The sequence below is a fragment of the Anoplophora glabripennis genome, unplaced genomic scaffold (assembly GCF_000390285.2).
Source record: "Anoplophora glabripennis isolate ALB-LARVAE unplaced genomic scaffold, Agla_2.0 scaffold942, whole genome shotgun sequence".
In the NCBI taxonomy this organism is placed as follows: Eukaryota; Metazoa; Arthropoda; class Insecta; order Coleoptera; family Cerambycidae; genus Anoplophora; species Anoplophora glabripennis.
In genome coordinates, this window is record NW_019417616.1 from 40600 (window position 1) to 61425 (window position 20826).

General features: G+C 35.6%; 1 protein-coding gene across 1 annotated transcript; it reads right to left on the reverse strand.

Moving 5' to 3' along the window:
- Positions 1-6565: 6565 nt before the first annotated feature.
- On the reverse strand, positions 6566-20403 carry LOC108913821 (endocuticle structural glycoprotein SgAbd-8-like). The gene is made up of 3 exons (XM_018719448.1): positions 20314-20403; positions 9111-9250; positions 6566-6967 (listed from the first exon to the last, which is right to left on the reverse strand). Exons 1-3 carry the CDS (start codon positions 20323-20325, stop codon positions 6688-6690), a joined length of 432 nt encoding a protein of 143 aa, XP_018574964.1. The 5' UTR covers positions 20326-20403; the 3' UTR covers positions 6566-6687.
- Between the last annotated feature and the right edge of the window lie 423 nt (positions 20404-20826).

Below are 20826 nucleotides of genomic sequence, written 5' to 3' on the forward strand. Positions count from 1 at the left end.
TGTTCTATTTAAAAAAAAATAATAATTTTTATGTAATATGGGAAAAACTGTGCGATTTGTAAAAAACTGAGTCCGCCTATGGCTACCTCATAAAAAATAGAACAAATAATGTTCAAACATTTTTCTTCTAAATTTAATGACAACGGAAATAGAGAGGTTAATGTAAATGGGCGAACAAAAGTAAAACAATTTTTTTAAATATCTGGAAAATCGCTTCAAAATTTTATCCAAATTTGGTACAATTTTTTTTTCAAATATTTCTCCTAGTTCTGTATGCACACAGTCCAAATTCAAAAACCAGTGGCGGAGAAACAATTATATCGTTTCCTTATTTAATGTAAAACTTTTATGCCACTGAATTAATTGGTAATATGAATACATTTTACAACGGCCTGAAACATTCCGGATGAAAAAACACGCTTTTATTTTTGTCGAAAAGTGAATGGTTTACGAGTTATGAGACATATTCAGGCCGAGTATGTATCCCATTTTATCATAATAACAGTTATGTTATTTCAGGGTTGTTAACGTTACCTGTTAAGATATAACGTGCATGTTATTAAGACCATTTTTAGCAAATACTCGTATTGCAATTTTGTTGTTTTTTGAAGACGCTTTTGTGTCGACATTTTTAATAATAATTATTCAAAATTATTATAAATAAGAGTCAGTATTAGACAAAAACACATATAACTGACAGATGTCATTTAGGTTATGAAACATGAAACAAATGCAAACTAGTAAATAACGGGTAAATACAACATAAAATAGTTTGTAACATGTTATCTTAAATTATAACAGAGTTTCTTAAAGACAAGGAATTTGGTGTTGCTATAGTTTAACGTAGGTGTTATTTGTCTAATGAAAATGAACGGCTTGTAAAATTTACATTTACTTGCCGGTTTTATAAACGCACATCGAAGGTAAGTTGTAAAATTTAAGTAATTAGGTAGTAATATATACTATAGCGTACGTATATAAGTATTTACCCTAAAATTATTGTTAGGTTAAATCAAACGAAGAATCTAACAAGGAAACTACCCTAACCCGAACTCTCCAATTTCCCATATTTTTATATATGTTGTAGACTCAATTGTAGAACATAAAAAACTAAATGACATATTTTTTTTATCGGCGGAAAAACATATTTAGGGGGTGAAATACATCCTCAAAGTTCACCCCCCAAAACAGTTTTTTCTAAATATCTGGGGTTCTAATCAATATTTTGGAATGAAAAAAAATGTAAATTGCTTCTTATAAAAAAACAAATGTTTCACATTAGATTCCGTGTTTGGAGGCTGCTACCCTTATTTTTTATTTCAGGAAAACTATATTTTCCAAACATTTTTTATATATAAAAAAATTCATATTAAAAAAATTAAAAAATATGATTTATGTAAACAAATTGACAAAATAAAGTTCTCTTTTTAGGGGGTGAACAATCCTCTAGTGTGCTAAAAATGTCTGTACGATTAGAATTATCATTGCAAAATAAAAAGTTTTTACATTTTCTCTAATCATACGAATTATTTGTTCTATTAGCCGCAAACAGATTTAAACGGATGCAAACTACCCCTCATGTTCACCCCCGAAATATTTCTGTGACATCTCAATATTTTGAAATGAAATAAAATGGAAATTACTTCTTTTAAAAAAATAAAATGTTTCACAAGTGATTTCGTGTTTCAGGAAAACTAAGTATATTTTCAAACATTTTTTATATATAAAAAATTCATATTGATTCAAAATATTAAAAATATGATTTATGTAAACAAATTGACAAAAATATTCTCATTTTAGGGGGCGAACAACTCCCTAGTAATCCCCTAGTGTGCGAAAAATGTCTTAATTTTTTCTCTAATCATACGAATAATTTTTTCTCTTGGTCTAAAATGGATTTAAACAGATGCAAACTACCCCTGATGTTCAACCCCAAAAACAATATCCGTGATATCTCGGATTCTAATCAATATTTTGGAATGAAACAAAATGGAAATTACCGAACCCGTTTATTGGGGGATGAACAGCAGGGGTAGTTGATGAACAGCAGGGGTAGTTTGCAACAGTTTAAATCCGTTTTAGACCAATAGAAAAAATTATTCGTATGATTAGAGAAAAAGTAAAACCTTTTTATTTTAAAATGTTAATTCTAGTCAGCACAGAAATTTTTCGCACACTAGGGGGTTGTTCACCCCTTAAAAAGAGAACTTAATTTTGTCAATTTGTTTACATAAATCATATTTTTAATTTTATTTAACAAATATGAATTTTTTTATATACCTATAAAAATTGTTTGAAAAATATAGTCTGAAATAAAAAATAAGGGTAGCAACCCCCAAACACGAAAACACTAATGAAACATCTGTTTTTTTTATAAGAAGTAATTCTGCATTTTGTTTCGTTCCAAAATATTGATGAGAACCCCAGATATTTAGAAAAATCTGTTTTGAGGGGCGAACTTTGAAGATGTATTTCACCCCTAAACATGTTTTTCCCTCGATAAAAAAAATACGTCTTTTAATTTTTTTTGTTTTGTGTGGTTTTTCCCCAAATTCATACTCAATAAATTAACTTTAGTAGCACACTGTTGTCATAAAGCATTAATAAGTTTTAATTCTGATGGTTTCGTTTTGCCGGTACGTAGTCTGTTGTTATGAAACATGAAGCAAATACCTACAACGTAGAGGGCAAACTCGTAAATAACGGGTACGTACAACATAAAATAGCGGCCGTGTTCTGTTTCATTTCATTACAATTAAATAACATGTCTGTTTGACGGATACTTATAAGATATATGTTATTACGGCATGTTATTTACAAATGTTATTTCTAACATAACATTTTAACGTAACATACACGGCCTGATTATGATGCGGTTTTCCAGATATTTAAAATAAAAAAAATTATTTTTGTTAATTTCAACGCCCTGTATCTCATAAACGGTGGCTTTCTGCGCATATGTTGATAGAGCAAAGTGAAATTTTTGTTGTTTAGTAGTTTCCCGAAGTTTGTCTATTAAAATCTGAACCACGTATACACGTATCAGAAATTGTCCACATACTTTTTAATATTTTTTTATGTAGGTTGATAATATTTAGATTAACATTATATCTTAAATGAAAATAAAAATTTAAGGTATTTATACAAATCTGGTAATTAGTAAAAGCCCAAAATTTCAACGCCACTGAATATTTTCACTTACCTAATATTCAAAGGAATGTCCCATGTTCATTACTAAATTTATAATAAATAAGGTATAAGAAATTTATCATACAAAAATAGTAGGGTAAAATTAAATAAAATTCTTTTAGAGAAAGGATATTATACTCTAAAGGAATTTTTTGAAAATAATATTTACCTACCTATTGATTTATTGGCTCATTATACTATGTATGTTTGTATCAGTGCATTAATTGTGTTATTTTGTTCGCATTTACTTACTTATCAGCAACTGTTAGTATTGGTGTGCATCTTGTTTTATTTTTAATATTATTTCATATATTTAAATATTTACCTTTTTACTTTTTTTAATACAACATAAATGAAGAGTTCTACACCCTAACGGGATTTTGTAATTCTTATGCAAAGTGAACTAATAAAGATTATAATACTTATTAATATCCTAAATTCCTCGTAATGTCGAAATTCTGAGATTCTTAGTGACACAGTGTCCCTCAGTACCTAAGCTATTTTAATTGATTTTGTATATCAGTTAAGAGAGATCTTTAATTCATTAAATCATTCGTCAATTCAACACTTTTAATGAGATGGTTAGTGTTGCTCACAGTCTAATTACCTATAAGATAACCGAGATAGTTAGCAACAATACATGGTTAATTAACAACAATAGTGAACAATAATGATAGTTAACCAAGTCTTAATTGACACTTAAAATACCAACCATCGGACTATTAAGGCTTTTTGGTATAACATTACCCAAGAAACAACCTCCTTAAGTTATGACTTAGAAACACACTGTGAAATATATGTGAATAGAAATTTAAAACCACAATTAGACTCTGGACATTTTTCTATTTCTGTTTTGCCTATGAAACATTTACTTTATTATTTTACATTGCTTTTAAAATGAATGTATACAGGGCGCCCGGGCGGAAGCGAATGGGCTATATTTGAAGGGTACTATCTGGTGAAAAAACCTTTTTTTTTATAATCCTTTTAAAATAACCTTTAATATTTCAGTGAAATTTGATATAGTGTATTTGACATATTTGACCATTGAAGGACTCATATCAATATCAATGTCGAATTTTCTTTATCAGAAATAGATAAATAATTTTCTCTCCTTAACTCTAATAACAGTTAATTAATACACATAAGAAAATATGAAACATACATATTCATCTACGCCCCATAAAGTAAATATTTGTTACCTACTTACCATACAAGATTCTGTTATGCAGCTTTGAAAGTAAGTATGTAGGTTGTTGATGGCGAAGAGTCGCATTGTGATTTAAATTAAATATTTGCATAATAATAATTTGCAAGAGGATGCACTGGAACCGTAGAGTAATATTTAAAATGTATTACGTTACGAGAGTGACAACTAAGAAATTTAAAACGCAAAAAAATTACCGGGGCATTATAAAAATTACAAGTACACCCCTGCAAACTTATTTTAGTCTATAATTTTAAAATCTCACAATGAGAAGTAAATAAATACTCGCATATCACTATAAAAATGGTTTTCACAATGTATCAAAATTTTCACCTTCAATTTCAAATGTGAGAATTTATCAACTTCTCATTGAGATTTCAAAAATAAGTTACAAATAAAAGATGTAGCAAAGCTACATATAGTAGCCAGTACTATCTGCTTTAAACCTCCTCCTACAAAGAGGAGAAAAAAATAGTAGAAAGCGGTCTGTACTGCATTGAATTACGCCAACAATATCAGTAAATACAACATTCGTCGGCCGAACACACCATACATATACCAGTTCTGAACTCGTTAACCCTCGTCAGTATGCCATAGGTACGACAAGCGACAAACGATCCAGATCTGGCTAGTAATGGGTCCACTCCTTGCCAATTGACTTTTGGAATACTCTTTATAGGTATATCTACTGAATAATATATCTAACTTGGTTTACCTTAGAATACTATTACTATACACATAGTTTCTGTTATCAACACTATCGGTTTTATTGTAGCAGGCATAGATTCTTTGTTTGCAAATAATCCTACAAATTAAGAAACTATAGAAAGCAAAGATATGTAAAACATGCCTATGTCCGTCCTAACCCCTGCGTCCTCCGATATGCGTAGTAGGTCATCTGCGATGTTTTGTCTATGCATTTTGTTTTTTACGTTTAATAACGTTTTATCGCACACAAAAGTTCGTTTCAACTAGTTCAACTTTGTTAAGAATATATTTCAAGATATACTTATTTTCTTTATCTTTAGTTCCCAAAAATCATTATAAAACCAAGAGTCCAAAAACACTGGGTTTACAAACATAAAGGTTGTAGTTTAAAAAACACCTGATTTATTAAAATAATTCTGAAAATGTTTAACTTATTTTCATGAATTGATTAATAATGTTACAACCATCAAAAGCTGAAAAAATCGTCATCGTTATCGTTATTGTTGTCGTTATCGCTATCGCATAACGATAATATGAGGATAACGATAACCTCATTGTTATTTTTTTCACAGCTTTCACTGATGTATCCTCCCAATGGACGAGCCAAAATCAAGTCCATCAAATGTCCATTTTTATTTGATATGATTTGATTTTATTATTATTCCTGTCTCCAGATAACCTCTTTATCTGTAGTAAAGAACCACTTTCCGCCTAAATATATATAATTACAACGATTTTTTTGGTCTTGTGATGGTATTTCAAATTGTATTTCGAACAAATATTTTTTATATTTTGAACAGTTTAGGAGTTGTTATAAGATTTACTTAACCGCGTAATAAGAGTATTTTAAATTTGCAAATGTTATGCATTATTTAATACCATTACCAAATTACATTACATTACTAGATGTACCTACTTCCAATTTGCAAAATGACTAGCGGCAAAAAAATGCTTAGGTTTTTAATGGCAGAGCTTCTAGTATCTTCGCTATTAGTTAACATAGTAATAAACCAATTCAAAGAATGTTTACTTTTAACTAGGTAGTCCTAGTTTCACCTATTATCAAGCATTTTTTTTTTTGAGGTATTTGAATAAAATGATATATTTTTTTAATTTCAGCCTTTCAATCCTCTCAGTAGTTTTAGCCTCTTGATTCATTAAGCGCTTTCAATCTAAAATGATCCACAAAACAACCTTCTCAACCTATGTTATAACACCTAGAAACATCTCGTAAAAAAGCGTTAAGTTTGAAAAAAAGACGTTCCTTAATTTTTAGCTCCTCGATATGTTACGCTATTTATAATCTTAAAAATTTTAGAAAACTAGAACTTAATATTTTTTACCTACAAAGTTCATTTGCGATTTCTAAAGATTTAGTATACAAACATTTTTAGAAATAATTGTTAAAATTAACATACGAATAAGAAATCAATTACTGAAATTTAACTGCTGAAATAAATATATTTTTATCACATTTTATAGAAACGAGAATAAAAATTATGTACAATACCTACTTAAAATGCAAACAAAAAATAAGTACACGAGTAAGCGAAGAAGAAACATTTAGTAAAGTAATTAGAAAATCATGGTCTCCTAGAATTCCTGCCACCTTCTTCTTCTTCAGGATGTGCAGCATTCCAATCTAAAGCTCGCTGAATTTCTATTGGAATAGGTGGAGCAACAGGAAGATGAGCGCCTTGTGGTTGAAAACCATTTTCATTAGCAACATATTGGAGCTGAATAGCTGCACCGTCAGGACCAGTATATTGAAATGAACCTTGTGCTTCTTCTATAGGATCCTGTGAATTTGCGTTTTTTATCTGACCAGATTCCTGTGCAGAAATACCATTGTCTGCTTCAAAACTAGAAATTGAAATTAAAATTTGATTTTAGTATCCTGTACAAAAAGGAAAGATACTTGTGGAATATACGAGCAGTTTCAAAATAAATGCGACAAACTTTAGGTGTATTTTCGATGTTTATTTTTTTCTTTAACTCACGTTTATAACATACTTTCATGTTATACGTTCCTAGGACGCATCGTCATCGAGACAGTTGGTATTATTTATTGTGTATTTATTTATTTTATAAAAATACTGCAAACAATCACTATGAATAAAATAAAATATTATTTACTTATTCATCCTCAAATGTTTTCCCACAAATAAATTACATTCTTTCATTAATTTTTAACACCATGTAAGCGAAACGTTTGCAGATGCCTGTTTGTGATGCAAATTCCACCACTAAAGTTTTCCAAGCATTTTAGTTACACTCTGAATTTATAAATATTATAAAGCGATATAATAATTATTACTGTACAGTCCGTACAATTCTTGTTGAGATAGAATTGCAAGAAGACCCCTTCGCGACTTTCTTGGAATTAACCGCATTCGACACCCGAGGTAGAAAGACATTGGCGGCGTAGCGTTCGCCGTAACGGCTTGCAGTGGAGACTGTGTTTTGCAGTTACGAAGGCGAGTTTCTTCGTAGGTGTATCGCCTGTGCATTTTCAGTGTAATTTCTTATTAAAATAAATAAATGGAAATGAACACATTTTAATAAAAAAAAAAATAAGTCACGCCCCTACCGTTGTAAATTGTTACAGGAGTTCCGATAATAGAACTTTATTGGCTTATTCTTTTCTTAGAACAAATAATGTACAGACTGAACACTATATAAGATATTTTGAAAAAGGTAGGTACTATAAATTGAAGGGCTAGTAAAACATCAAAAAGTAAACCGATTTTTGTCTATGATGCAAGAGCTTATTAATCTCTTATTTTGTTGTTTTTAATTTTAATTTAGAGATAGAGAGATATTTCCCTGCAATATTTCGAAATACACTTTTTTGAGATTAGTTATTCTGCATATATTTTTTACATATTATAAAAAAATATATCAAATTACTACTATACCAATGTCAGCTACCGTCTACCTACTTTTTCTATCAACTATATTTCATTTGTTAAGTAGAAAATTATTATTTATAAATCTTCACTCAAATGAAAAAATGTAGTGAAACGTTATTTTCCAATATTGAAACAAACGGAAGAGCCAGTGACATACACATTTTTCAAAATTGTGTCGACTCCACTTAACAAACACGCTGCTGCTGGTAACTTAATTTCGAGATATTTATTTGACAAAAATATATAGTACTAACTCAAAACTCATTCGAATTCAAAATGCTATAATACCTTACTACTAAGAAAAATTTTAGAATTCTACATAATATGAGGATAAACTTTTCCAAATTGTGCAAAGTAGAAAATGCGTAGTGAGTTAAGACTGGGTATCCACTAGTTATCATCTTGCGATATCTCAATGACATTGAACTCACGGTCAATTTATAAGTTCTAATGTAACTGAATTGTATACCCATGATATACTTCCAAGTTAAAACGTGACAGAGGTATTAATTTTTTCGAAACTTGAAGGTCTGTAACAGCGCCTGAATGCAACTTTGTATATAGATACATAATTTTGGTTAAACTACAATATTTTGAGTACACCTACTACGTATCTATTCATATGCGAAACACCCTGTATATATAACATTCTCAGAAATTTATTTGTACAAAATTCAAAATTCAATTCCAATAAAGTGTAGGTATTTTTTTTTAAATTAAAAAAAAAGTTATTTTCGATATCCTGTGTCTAAGAAATAGAAGAGCAATGGTCCGTAAGAAAAAATTATTTAATTTTTTTTATTGATTATATTAGCTCCAAAATTCCCCATTTAAGCAGAATATAAAAAACATATATTGGTAACACCTAATCTAATTTAATGGCATTGCTAAAGACCGAGAAAAACATCAAATTAATTCTATTAAGCAATTTTGCATCTCCAATAGTATACGTGCAGAGTTGGTTGCCTACTAACTCTTTTCAAGGATAGGTTAGCTAGTTTTAAGATAAACGCTTATGAATAAATAATTATAACACTGTTGATTGTCAATATGCAACAGTACAAAAAATATTAAATATTGACACTCTGAATTACCTCCATTGATAAGATCCATCAATATTTACTTCATTGGATTCTCTGATTATATTAGCTGCCTGCCCAGGTGGTTGAGATTGACGTAATGGACGGACACCACTTTGAGAAAAAGCACAGTTGATGAGTGTCCACAAAATTACCTAGAAGAAAAAAAATATATAAAAAGTATAACATAAAGATAGCAAGAAATGAATTTTCTCTCAATTAACTTTTTTCAAAAAATTAATAACCATTTTTCTTTATTTTATACCAAGCTGATGTTTCAGATGATCATTATCTAATAGATCAATAAAACACGGCGAAAGTATAAAATAAAATTGTGCATAAAAGTTGTTACAAATGTAACAACTTTAACCTTTACTCTGTTCAGTGACATAAAAGTACTACAGAGGGTAAAAGATTTTTTATTTTCATTATCATTATCATTATCATTATCATTATCATTATCATTATCATTATNCATCCATCCATCCATCCATCCATCCATCCATCCATCCATCCATCCATCCATCCATCCATCCATCCATCCATCCATCCATCCATCCATCCATCCATCCATCCATCCATCCATCCATCCATCCATCCATCCATCCATCCATCCATCCATCCATCCATCCATCCATCCATCCATCCATCCATCCATCCATCCATCCATCCATCCATCCATCCATCCATCCATCCATCCATCCATCCATCCATCCATCCATCCATCCATCCATCCATCCATCCATCCATCCATCCATCCATCCATCCATCCATCCATCCATCCATCCATCCATCCATCCATCCATCCATCCATCCATCCATCCATCCATCCATCCATCCATCCATCCATCCATCCATCCATCCATCCATCCATCCATCCATCCATCCATCCATCCATCCATCCATCCATCCATCCATCCATCCATCCATCCATCCATCCATCCATCCATCCATCCATCCATCCATCCATCCATCCATCCATCCATCCATCCATCCATCCATCCATCCATCCATCCATCCATCCATCCATCCATCCATCCATCCATCCATCCATCCATCCATCCATCCATCCATCCATCCATCCATCCATCCATCCATCCATCCATCCATCCATCCATCCATCCATCCATCCATCCATCCATCCATCCATCCATCCATCCATCCATCCATCCATCCATCCATCCATCCATCCATCCATCCATCCATCCATCCATCCATCCATCCATCCATCCATCCATCCATCCATCCATCCATCCATCCATCCATCCATCCATCCATCCATCCATCCATCCATCCATCCATCCATCCATCCATCCATCCATCCATCCATCCATCCATCCATCCATCCATCCATCCATCCATCCATCCATCCATCCATCCATCCATCCATCCATCCATCCATCCATCCATCCATCCATCCATCCATCCATCCATCCATCCATCCATCCATCCATCCATCCATCCATCCATCCATCCATCCATCCATCCATCCATCCATCCATCCATCCATCCATCCATCCATCCATCCATCCATCCATCCATCCATCCATCCATCCATCCATCCATCCATCCATCCATCCATCCATCCATCCATCCATCCATCCATCCATCCATCCATCCATCCATCCATCCATCCATCCATCCATCCATCCATCCATCCATCCATCCATCCATCCATCCATCCATCCATCCATCCATCCATCCATCCATCCATCCATCCATCCATCCATCCATCCATCCATCCATCCATCCATCCATCCATCCATCCATCCATCCATCCATCCATCCATCCATCCATCCATCCATCCATCCATCCATCCATCCATCCATCCATCCATCCATCCATCCATCCATCCATCCATCCATCCATCCATCCATCCATCCATCCATCCATCCATCCATCCATCCATCCATCCATCCATCCATCCATCCATCCATCCATCCATCCATCCATCCATCCATCCATCCATCCATCCATCCATCCATCCATCCATCCATCCATCCATCCATCCATCCATCCATCCATCCATCCATCCATCCATCCATCCATCCATCCATCCATCCATCCATCCATCCATCCATCCATCCATCCATCCATCCATCCATCCATCCATCCATCCATCCATCCATCCATCCATCCATCCATCCATCCATCCATCCATCCATCCATCCATCCATCCATCCATCCATCCATCCATCCATCCATCCATCCATCCATCCATCCATCCATCCATCCATCCATCCATCCATCCATCCATCCATCCATCCATCCATCCATCCATCCATCCATCCATCCATCCATCCATCCATCCATCCATCCATCCATCCATCCATCCATCCATCCATCCATCCATCCATCCATCCATCCATCCATCCATCCATCCATCCATCCATCCATCCATCCATCCATCCATCCATCCATCCATCCATCCATCCATCCATCCATCCATCCATCCATCCATCCATCCATCCATCCATCCATCCATCCATCCATCCATCCATCCATCCATCCATCCATCCATCCATCCATCCATCCATCCATCCATCCATCCATCCATCCATCCATCCATCCATCCATCCATCCATCCATCCATCCATCCATCCATCCATCCATCCATCCATCCATCCATCCATCCATCCATCCATCCATCCATCCATCCATCCATCCATCCATCCATCCATCCATCCATCCATCCATCCATCCATCCATCCATCCATCCATCCATCCATCCATCCATCCATCCATCCATCCATCCATCCATCCATCCATCCATCCATCCATCCATCCATCCATCCATCCATCCATCCATCCATCCATCCATCCATCCATCCATCCATCCATCCATCCATCCATCCATCCATCCATCCATCCATCCATCCATCCATCCATCCATCCATCCATCCATCCATCCATCCATCCATCCATCCATCCATCCATCCATCCATCCATCCATCCATCCATCCATCCATCCATCCATCCATCCATCCATCCATCCATCCATCCATCCATCCATCCATCCATCCATCCATCCATCCATCCATCCATCCATCCATCCATCCATCCATCCATCCATCCATCCATCCATCCATCCATCCATCCATCCATCCATCCATCCATCCATCCATCCATCCATCCATCCATCCATCCATCCATCCATCCATCCATCCATCCATCCATCCATCCATCCATCCATCCATCCATCCATCCATCCATCCATCCATCCATCCATCCATCCATCCATCCATCCATCCATCCATCCATCCATCCATCCATCCATCCATCCATCCATCCATCCATCCATCCATCCATCCATCCATCCATCCATCCATCCATCCATCCATCCATCCATCCATCCATCCATCCATCCATCCATCCATCCATCCATCCATCCATCCATCCATCCATCCATCCATCCATCCATCCATCCATCCATCCATCCATCCATCCATCCATCCATCCATCCATCCATCCATCCATCCATCCATCCATCCATCCATCCATCCATCCATCCATCCATCCATCCATCCATCCATCCATCCATCCATCCATCCATCCATCCATCCATCCATCCATCCATCCATCCATCCATCCATCCATCCATCCATCCATCCATCCATCCATCCATCCATCCATCCATCCATCCATCCATCCATCCATCCATCCATCCATCCATCCATCCATCCATCCATCCATCCATCCATCCATCCATCCATCCATCCATCCATCCATCCATCCATCCATCCATCCATCCATCCATCCATCCATCCATCCATCCATCCATCCATCCATCCATCCATCCATCCATCCATCCATCCATCCATCCATCCATCCATCCATCCATCCATCCATCCATCCATCCATCCATCCATCCATCCATCCATCCATCCATCCATCCATCCATCCATCCATCCATCCATCCATCCATCCATCCATCCATCCATCCATCCATCCATCCATCCATCCATCCATCCATCCATCCATCCATCCATCCATCCATCCATCCATCCATCCATCCATCCATCCATCCATCCATCCATCCATCCATCCATCCATCCATCCATCCATCCATCCATCCATCCATCCATCCATCCATCCATCCATCCATCCATCCATCCATCCATCCATCCATCCATCCATCCATCCATCCATCCATCCATCCATCCATCCATCCATCCATCCATCCATCCATCCATCCATCCATCCATCCATCCATCCATCCATCCATCCATCCATCCATCCATCCATCCATCCATCCATCCATCCATCCATCCATCCATCCATCCATCCATCCATCCATCCATCCATCCATCCATCCATCCATCCATCCATCCATCCATCCATCCATCCATCCATCCATCCATCCATCCATCCATCCATCCATCCATCCATCCATCCATCCATCCATCCATCCATCCATCCATCCATCCATCCATCCATCCATCCATCCATCCATCCATCCATCCATCCATCCATCCATCCATCCATCCATCCATCCATCCATCCATCCATCCATCCATCCATCCATCCATCCATCCATCCATCCATCCATCCATCCATCCATCCATCCATCCATCCATCCATCCATCCATCCATCCATCCATCCATCCATCCATCCATCCATCCATCCATCCATCCATCCATCCATCCATCCATCCATCCATCCATCCATCCATCCATCCATCCATCCATCCATCCATCCATCCATCCATCCATCCATCCATCCATCCATCCATCCATCCATCCATCCATCCATCCATCCATCCATCCATCCATCCATCCATCCATCCATCCATCCATCCATCCATCCATCCATCCATCCATCCATCCATCCATCCATCCATCCATCCATCCATCCATCCATCCATCCATCCATCCATCCATCCATCCATCCATCCATCCATCCATCCATCCATCCATCCATCCATCCATCCATCCATCCATCCATCCATCCATCCATCCATCCATCCATCCATCCATCCATCCATCCATCCATCCATCCATCCATCCATCCATCCATCCATCCATCCATCCATCCATCCATCCATCCATCCATCCATCCATCCATCCATCCATCCATCCATCCATCCATCCATCCATCCATCCATCCATCCATCCATCCATCCATCCATCCATCCATCCATCCATCCATCCATCCATCCATCCATCCATCCATCCATCCATCCATCCATCCATCCATCCATCCATCCATCCATCCATCCATCCATCCATCCATCCATCCATCCATCCATCCATCCATCCATCCATCCATCCATCCATCCATCCATCCATCCATCCATCCATCCATCCATCCATCCATCCATCCATCCATCCATCCATCCATCCATCCATCCATCCATCCATCCATCCATCCATCCATCCATCCATCCATCCATCCATCCATCCATCCATCCATCCATCCATCCATCCATCCATCCATCCATCCATCCATCCATCCATCCATCCATCCATCCATCCATCCATCCATCCATCCATCCATCCATCCATCCATCCATCCATCCATCCATCCATCCATCCATCCATCCATCCATCCATCCATCCATCCATCCATCCATCCATCCATCCATCCATCCATCCATCCATCCATCCATCCATCCATCCATCCATCCATCCATCCATCCATCCATCCATCCATCCATCCATCCATCCATCCATCCATCCATCCATCCATCCATCCATCCATCCATCCATCCATCCATCCATCCATCCATCCATCCATCCATCCATCCATCCATCCATCCATCCATCCATCCATCCATCCATCCATCCATCCATCCATCCATCCATCCATCCATCCATCCATCCATCCATCCATCCATCCATCCATCCATCCATCCATCCATCCATCCATCCATCCATCCATCCATCCATCCATCCATCCATCCATCCATCCATCCATCCATCCATCCATCCATCCATCCATCCATCCATCCATCCATCCATCCATCCATCCATCCATCCATCCATCCATCCATCCATCCATCCATCCATCCATCCATCCATCCATCCATCCATCCATCCATCCATCCATCCATCCATCCATCCATCCATCCATCCATCCATCCATCCATCCATCCATCCATCCATCCATCCATCCATCCATCCATCCATCCATCCATCCATCCATCCATCCATCCATCCATCCATCCATCCATCCATCCATCCATCCATCCATCCATCCATCCATCCATCCATCCATCCATCCATCCATCCATCCATCCATCCATCCATCCATCCATCCATCCATCCATCCATCCATCCATCCATCCATCCATCCATCCATCCATCCATCCATCCATCCATCCATCCATCCATCCATCCATCCATCCATCCATCCATCCATCCATCCATCCATCCATCCATCCATCCATCCATCCATCCATCCATCCATCCATCCATCCATCCATCCATCCATCCATCCATCCATCCATCCATCCATCCATCCATCCATCCATCCATCCATCCATCCATCCATCCATCCATCCATCCATCCATCCATCCATCCATCCATCCATCCATCCATCCATCCATCCATCCATCCATCCATCCATCCATCCATCCATCCATCCATCCATCCATCCATCCATCCATCCATCCATCCATCCATCCATCCATCCATCCATCCATCCATCTATCTATCTATCTATGAGAGGATATCTGACAGATGTACTCCACCACTTATTTGGTATGCTCGACATTTTTTAAGAAAAATTTGTATCACACTTTCGAATATCTGCGGCCGAATTGATAACACCGAATTTCTGCCTTTAATTCAAGAATGGTATTCATTTGAGCAGAATCCCCACAGGAAAAAGTCGCATGGCGTAAGATCGCTTGATCTTGTTGATCAAGTCATTTCACTGTTACGTGCAATGAGTCGTCCATTAAATGTATGTCGTAACAAGTAAATAGTTACACGTGCCTTATGGCCGATGGCACCATCCTGCTGGAACCATATCATCCGAATCCATACCATCTTTTTATATCGTTCTCCATTGACAGTCACTCCATTTCCAGCCTCATTAAAAAAAACGGAACAATCACCTCACCAGCAAAAAATCCATACCACCCTTTTACTCGAATTAACGAGACTTCAACAGGGTCAAAAACGTTAACATGATGTTCCTTTAAAATGCGTCTTTTTCGGCCCCATTAATATTCCCACAATAAAGTATTCTCTTGGTCAAAAGCGGCTGTGGTAATAGAAGAGACTACTGAATAGATTTTACATAAAAATTAAGAATATATTTTTCTTGCAATTTTGTGCAATAAATCATTCGGAAAAACTTAACTACTTATTTATCTTTACCATGTTTAACAAAAGACTATACTTTTTTTATTTCGCAACGTAAAAGGTCTAGTCTTATTAAAGCTTTTAAGTACACTCAAAACACTTACTACTACTTTTATCAATACAATTGAACAAAGTTTTTCAATTTTTTTTGTTTTAAGTTGGTTATAATTTAATAAAATTTGAGAAATAAAGTTAACATGGGTGCTAAATTACCTAAGATGCGTTGTCATATAAAGGATATGACTGCACGAAAAATCGCAAAGAAAATCGTTGTGGGTCGCGTATAATAACATCACTATGCTACTTAGTTCAGCAGAAACTGTATACAGGGGTGCCAAACTGGGGTTGTTAAGTCCCTCAATTAGCTTCAAATTGTAGTTAGAATTTCAAATCTTTCTGTATAGATGGCGTGGCGATACTAAAAGATATTTTTATCCCTGGTACGTGGAAATGCAGTCAATCTGAAAGATCATTAAATTTTGAGTAATTTCTGTAAAGTTTTTTCCATTATTTACTTGTTTTCGAGACATGTCGACTTCAATATGATGTAATATGAAAATCTATTATTTTATCTAAATCACACCAAAACAAAATATTCTTTTAAAATATTATTATAGTGACTATTCACACCACATACTAACAAACAATAAATTATAAAAAAAAACAAATGATCAAATACAGAAAATTATACAATGGTAAATTTTATAACTAGTATAGTTAAATTGAAAGGTAGACGCAAGCTGATAAAACTGTAATTATTGGAAAATTAGTATATGGCAACTGTCATACATGTTTTATTTTAAACAAATGACATGAGCCACCTGTGACTGCATTTTTTAATAAGATTTGATAAAATACAGTTCATGCATGTTTGCCCCCTTATAAGATTTACCATTATACAATTTTCTTCTGTAGTTGATCATTCATTTTTTTTATAATTTATTGTTTGTTAGTATGTGGTGTGAATAAAGCCAATATAACAGTATTTTAAAAGAACATTTTGCGGGAGTGTTAAATGACACATCCTGTATATAAAAAATAAACAGCGAAATCATACGTCGTAGTCAGATTAAAATTGGTATTCCCGGTCAAATATTAAACTCTGTATTGCTCATATTTGTAAAACTAACTGTGATTGTTGAGCAGTTTCCGGACTGGTTGCTACATCCATCGTTAGTTTAAACTTTCTGACGTTTCTAGAGAGAAATACATCTTTTCTTCAGAAGAAACTCAAAAGCTCAGTTTTAGAATTTTTTCCAAGAAGGAACTTATAAAACAAGATATGTGACAGAAATTTGCATGACACACGTCTACTTATATTTTTCTTATTAGTTGCAGTCATTTGAGTTGGAATGCAAGTGATAATGGATGTTATTTATCTATCATTATTTATATACGTTTAACGAAAAATGGTTGAAAAGTTGTTATATTTGAAGAAAATTTGTATAAAATTTGACCTTTATAAATTTTTTAATGTTCAAATTACAGTCGTTTCTCTATTTTTATTTTGAAAATATAAAGGGATGTCCTAACAGGCGAACTAAGGTCATTTTTTGCAAAACGTATTTTTTTAACTGTACAATTCACCGGTAGGTACCATTTGTGTCAACCATGTACATCACTGCAAATCACAGAAAATTATGTTTTACGATTCCCATTTATAAAAATATAAGTTTGTTTCATAGCTTCATATAATATTCACTAAAAATTCTACATATGCTGAGCAGTTTATTGCAGCTTTTACTTTAACTCCTTATATTACACAAATATAAAAGTAGCCCAAATTACCAAAAAAATAAATATCGCCTATAACTAGAAAACAAATCTAGATATCAGTTGAAGTTGTATTGGAAATTGAGTTCTAGAATGTTGAGTTTCTAAAATATTGTGGATTCTCATTGAAAATAGTTCAGTTTGTACACAATGCTCTCATGTATTATAAATTGAAGAAATCAGTGGGATTAGTTTTAATATTGTAACATTCACTATCTGTATAACGTGAATGTCACAGTTTTTAACAATAATATTCGTCCGTTCGTTCTCGTTATTTTAACTTTGATGTCATGTATTTTATTTTTGTTTCCATTCCACCTGTGTAATTTTGTATTGTTACTACATTGTGTAAGTCATTGCTATAATATACAACATCTCACAGAGCACTTATACGATAAACTGTACATTGTAAACTTTTACCACTACCTGTATATGCATCCTGGAGACACCACATTTTTAAAACTAAATGTAAAACTCTATCGAATTGTGTTACCATCTGTAGTTTTATAATTTAACTGTACTACATTTTTATTCTTATTTCCTTTTAATATTGTTATAAAATTGCAAACAATTCTGATAGTTACGTTACGCTGGGTTGTCAAGTGTTGAAGGTTCTGTTGATAGTTTCCATCAGTGAACTCGATGCCTACTAGATCATATCTAGAACTCGTATCTAAGTGAAGCGACGCGACGATTCTTAAGTTTGGACCTATAATGTTGATTAATTATTGAACCTGTTCCATGGTGATGGAGTAGCAAATTACTGGTCTGAAATTTATTTCGTTTCGAATGACTAATCGTAGTGGTTGGGCTTTTTATGAGATTTTTCTAATAAAACCCAAGATGGAACGATTTGAGGTCTCTTTGATTCAGTGACTAGTCTAGTTACTTAAGTTATATAAATTTTAACCTTCAATACTGAACAACCATGTGCTAATATTATTTTCTTTCTTCTCTTAGAACATACCAGTTAAAGATTTAATTATTTAGTAATTTAGTTATTTATTTAAATAATTAAAGATTTATCCAAAGATTTAGTTATTTCGTGATTTAGTTAAATATTTAAAGATTTAGTAATTTAGTTAAAGATTGATTTAAGAGTTTTTTGGGCAGATAAGAGTTCAACAGTTTTCGATATTAAATCTGACTGTTTAAATTAATTTAATAAGAGATTTTATTGATTTAACCATCAATATTGTCTGGTGGACGTGACTGTCCACACTTTAGCTGACTTCGACCCATTATAGAAAGTTTTAAGCCTATCAACCTGTGTGTATATCTTTGTGGTAGCTGAAGGAAGAGATTTAAGTCTATTGGCGAACTTCAAAATTGTCTACCTCTATGCCAACCTATTCCGTGACAGTTTGCAGAACATCCCTGTCTATCTCCGCGGACAAGTGGAGTGAGAAATATATATCTAAATTTTTTTAGTATTCATTTTATTCTACAATCCCTACCAACAGGGTGAGAAAGCTATTATAGGGGCTGTAACAGTAATTTTATTTGTAGGTTGGCGCCCCATTTATTATCATTTTATTTATCCCTGTAAAGTTTCCTCAAACTGGATAACTATTATGTTGAAATAGATTGGAACTGATCCACTTCTTTTTCGCCACCGTTACAAGAGCTGCCGTTCGCACTTTATAGTTTCACATTGAATTAAAACACAGTAATAATAATAATAATAATAATAATGATAATGATAATGATAATGATAATGATAATGATAATGATAATGATAATGATAATGATAATNTATTATTATTATTATTATTATTATTATTTGTGATAATATTATTTAAAAGGTAACTAATATTGGCTTCTAGTTTTAGTTGTTAATTTTATTCATGTAAGTGCATGTATCACATCCATTTTTTTGTATGAGGATTTAGGTTTCTTCATAGTTCAAATTCTAAAAAAATCTAAAGTTAAACATAAGCTATATTTATCGCCTTGTCATTCCTATTCCCACTTTTAAATAAGTAATATTCTGTCAAATATACAACTGTTCAAATCTTAGTTTTTAATCAAAAAAGTTCTAAATTTAGCCGACTGCCACTATTGAAAGCAAGTACATTTTTTAAGAAGTTTAGTGAAATGAAAATAATCTAATAAAGCATGTTAAGACTCACCAATGTCTTCATATTACAATCGTATTGGTCACTGTGAAGATGGCTTTGTAACAAGGGAATTTATATATGCACGACCTGTCGGCGTAATTATTATCCAATGTACTATGTAACTAACTGCAATTTAAATACTTTTCAAATGCATATTATTCTTCAGCCTTATGATAATGTTGAAGATATTTATCTATTTATTTTCTAAATAAACACGCACACGTTTTGTATGTATTTGCGTTCAAACAATAAGAAGTAGATTCAAAGTTTAGTTTTTATTAAAAATGCAAAGATAATTTTATTTCCGCTCAAGTCTATCGTGACGGGATAGAATAAAAAACTGAAAAATTGCCCTACCGAAAAAATATTGTCATAAAAATTCGTACCAACAGTTGTAGTAAAAATATATCTGTTACATGTTGTGTCAAATTTTGTTTAAAAATTCGGAAAATTTACATTTTAACCATTTCTACATTTGTAGAAATATTAACAATTTATACTCGTATATTCTGTCAAACGTTTTCA

Bases quoted from the DNA above. Each gene is read 5' to 3' on its own strand.
- LOC108913821 (XM_018719448.1), bottom strand. The intron at 6,968-9,110 runs GTAATTCAGAGT...TTCAATTTCTAG, and splicing joins GATGGATCTTATCAATGGAG to TTTTGAAGCAGACAATGGTA.